Source organism: Rhagoletis zephyria, unplaced genomic scaffold, assembly GCF_001687245.7.
Source record: "Rhagoletis zephyria isolate East Lansing unplaced genomic scaffold, Rhagoletis_zephyria_1.1 Rzeph_scaffold_35516, whole genome shotgun sequence".
Classification (NCBI taxonomy): domain Eukaryota; kingdom Metazoa; phylum Arthropoda; class Insecta; order Diptera; family Tephritidae; genus Rhagoletis; species Rhagoletis zephyria.
Genome location: NW_016192571.1, coordinates 1 through 3,411, shown reverse-complemented (window position 1 = coordinate 3,411; position 3,411 = coordinate 1). Strand labels below are relative to the sequence as shown.

At 36.7% G+C, this 3,411-nt stretch overlaps 1 protein-coding gene across 3 annotated transcripts; it reads left to right on the top strand.

Annotated features, from left to right (window-relative positions):
* Window positions 1-1,389: 1,389 nt before the first annotated feature.
* Window positions 1,390-3,275, top strand: LOC108354389 (uncharacterized). 3 transcript variants are annotated; one of them, XR_001846504.1, is made up of 3 exons: window positions 1,390-2,164; window positions 2,234-2,616; window positions 2,739-2,966. XR_001846504.1 is itself a non-coding variant. In XM_017605580.1 (2 exons), exons 1-2 carry the CDS (start codon window positions 1,594-1,596, stop codon window positions 3,145-3,147), a joined length of 723 nt encoding a protein of 240 aa, XP_017461069.1. In that variant the 5' UTR covers window positions 1,390-1,593; the 3' UTR covers window positions 3,148-3,275. The 3 variants fall into 3 exon arrangements, 2 of the variants coding, with proteins under 2 accessions (XP_017461069.1, XP_017461070.1); XM_017605580.1 differs by lacking the exons at window positions 2,234-2,616; window positions 2,739-2,966 and adding an exon at window positions 2,996-3,275; XM_017605581.1 differs by having other exon boundaries at window positions 2,234-2,968.
* The last annotated feature ends 136 nt before the right edge of the window (window positions 3,276-3,411 follow it).

The following is a 3,411-nucleotide window of genomic DNA, read 5'->3' as shown; positions in this document are numbered from 1 at the left end:
GTTATTTCAAATCTCAAAGTTTACATGTATTCATGTGGTTGTCGTTGTTGTAATCTAAATTCGCCAGTAATACGCCAGGTTTTACCAGAAGAAAAAGTTCGGATAAATTTATGGCGAATTTATACAAGGTGGTGTTGATGGCGAATTTATATTTTCGCCGCGGAACTTCCTAATGTCAAAATGATGATGAAAGAAGGCGAATTCATATTACAACAAACACATTATTTTGACATTAAGATGTACCGCGGCGAAAATCTAAATTCGCCATCAACACCACCTTGTATTAATTCGCCTTGGGTAATGAGTCAATATGGCGGAATTAGAGCGAGAAGTTGCCAACCGATAACACATTGTATTATTGCAGCATGCTTTCTGCCAAACCACTTATACATGTGGAAATGTTCAAATGGTCAATTTGCAATGTGGAAAAGTTATAAAGAATTAGTGTCCCTAATTATGTGGCCACCACTGTACATACTTACGTACATGAATAGGTTCGTTCGCGTAGCTGTTAATTGTTCATGTTTAACCAAAACTTACAGGTTTTTGCGTTCGCGTACGCAAAAAACTTGCAAAGTAGGGGAAATTGAGAGAGCAAAGTGACATTTCATTTTGAGGGGAAGCTGCTGGATTCTGTTGGAAAAATTTTTGCCAACAGCAATTTGCCAACAGGGAAACAGCTGATCAAAAACAGCTGGTTGGCATTTACGCAAATCACAAAATTTAATTTGATGGTTTGGAAGATAAAAATTACAAAATGCGACTAATTAAACTTGTAAGAAATAAGTAGTTATTTGTTTAATCAATAAACTGTGTCAGTATAACACTTTGCGATGACTTTTCGTACGTTTTAAATTTTACACTTTTGTATGTAAACAAAAATTATATCAGCTGTTCGTCTAACTTGCAAGTTTCTGCAAATTTTCTGTTCGCGTACTATTTTGGATATTTCTCTCTTGTGAGCGAACACATGACATTTCGCCGGAATTTGGCAGTTGGTTGGTTTCTGTTGAAGATTTTAAACGAACGCACCTAATATTGTATGGTTGCAAGGCGTATTTTAGGTCGGTGTTATGCAGACAAACTTTTGTTTGCCAAATTAAATGGCGGCTGCTTAGTTTGCTCGGAGGTGGTTATGTCGAGTTTGGCACAGGGTTGCACGTTCATTATGGTTTTCATGGCTATTGCCAACACGAAATGAGAATTTCAGATGTACATAACGCGCAAAATTTAAAATTTTTGTATATGACAACACCGAATTTGCTGCAGTTTGACCAAACAAAATTAGTTTGCTGTGAGAGTCGCCAAACTCGCTCTCTCCGAGTTTGCTGCAACAACAATTGCACGCAGTTTGCCAAACAAAATTTCTGCATAACACCCACCTAATACACCTTGGTATGGTTGCATACGAGAATGATAGAATTGGTCGCTATTCATGTCTTTCGTTCATGGTACTTATCAGTTTCCCCTTTTATTTTTTATTCGGTTGTCTTCGCTTGCTTTGTCAATTGTGTTTTGCCTGTCGATAGACAAAAGTATTCATATGCGGAAATATAGTATTAAACACTTGGATGTGAACAATTCAGAAATAAAATGTCTGCAAAAGGAAACAACGGCAGTTACAAAGTGCTTATGCAGTTGTGGTCAAATGAATTAACAAATGATGATAATCCCCCGGCGTTTTATCTGAGCCGTCCAAATATACGCGCCGTCTACACTTCCAATTATGGCGAAACTACTGATGACGTACACTTATTATACTTTAAAGAACCAAAGAGTACAGCATATCCTCTTGACTTGAATAAGGGATTCGATCAATTCATTTTCCGCCAAAAAAGTAAACCAAGTCAAGTATTGGCTAAAGTCCAAAAATTTGTATTGGAGAGCGAAGATAATGTGTTGAAACCAAATGCCTCAATCCCGGATGCGGAGTTCCGAAATGAACCGCAGGCAAAATCAAAACGAAAAGTGGTGCTAGGCCAACGGGGAGTTCTGACTCGTATCATGCTCGTTCCATATCGATTGACCCCATCGGAATATAACAGTTACACATTTTCGGCTACCAGGTACTGTGGTATTCTTCATCTCACTGACGTTGATTGGAGAGATGAGCAGAACAAAAACGGCTCATATCACGGAAAGTTTGCCCAATCCTGCTTTTCCGGTTAGTATCACCATGGGATATGAATGCACTTATGTACATATGTATATAAATTTATTTGTATTTTTAAAGGAATAGAATTTTAGAAATTTTTAGAGCGGTTTGAAGCTGCAAAGACCAGACGAAAGGGCGTAACACTTTGCGCATATCGAAACAGAAAAAGCTTGATCGAGTTGCAATCACAACCGAAGTGTTGAGCGAATCTTTAAAATATCACGTTCTGTGTGCAAATTTTCAGCAGTAGGACAATAACGCCTCTTTTATTATATGCCTCGAACAGGCTAAAAGTTTAAGGATTGAATTCTTAAATTGCAAATATGTAATCGTAATTATCTGAACTCTTTACAAATAAGGCTTGTTCGAGTTGCAATCACAACCGCATTGTTGAGCGAATTAATAAAGCATCACGTTAGCTGTGAATTTCTAGCAGCGTTTTACCAATTTGGAAGTTACAAGTCTTGCAAATTTTCATCACCGCTGCAGTATTGCTGTTTTTATTGCGCGTCCCACCAGGCTTATTCTGTGGATCGCATAGCCAATGTTTGACTTAACAAAAGTTTCTTAAAGTAAAGCGCAGTGCAAATTTTTTCCAGCCAGTTAACTTTCCTATATTTCCGCTGGTTATAAGGATGGCGGGCGAAGGGGGAGTGGGCGTCGTACTAACCGCCATTTACAAAAATGCAACTGCTTCCTTAGCAAACTAGTTAAAAAATTACAGTTTTTACTTTTCGCTTGTTTTTATGTACTTTAATTTGATCGAATAATTAAAAAAATTGCAAGGCCTAATTTTGGATAAAAAAATATTTTGAATAACTTTTTTTTTTTTAATTATAGATGATCCCGATCTGGACCCTATTACCAGTGTGCCTGTGGATGAGAACAACATAACTTTCTGCGTTTATCATACTACAATGAAAGAATTTGATTTGATCTATTCAGCAGAAATCAATGGTATAATTTCAGATCACAAGATCGCTGACATGTAAGTCTATAACATTGGGTTCTTTTAAACAGACAAATTTGTCCTTCGTATATATATACGAATATTTTTATCCACTGCTTTATATGAACAAACAAAAACGAATGTTTGTTGCCCCTTATCGAGAAACTTGGGTCCGGTTTAACTATTTGTACAATGATTTTCGGTTGTTGTGTCCAAACGCATAACCCGAATCCAAAAACTTTAACATACAAGTGTAATCAAAGGATTAATTTTGATTTAAAATAAATTTTCAAATTTGCGAGCAATA

Excerpts from the sequence above, each read along its gene's own strand:
- LOC108354389 (XM_017605580.1), top strand. The coding sequence starts at position 1,594 with ATGTCTGCAAAAGGAAACAACGGCAGTTACAAAGTGCTTATGCAGTTG. Across the intron at positions 2,165-2,995 it reads TGCCCAATCCTGCTTTTCCG|ATGATCCCGATCTGGACCCT; the intron begins GTTAGTATCACC and ends TTTTAATTATAG.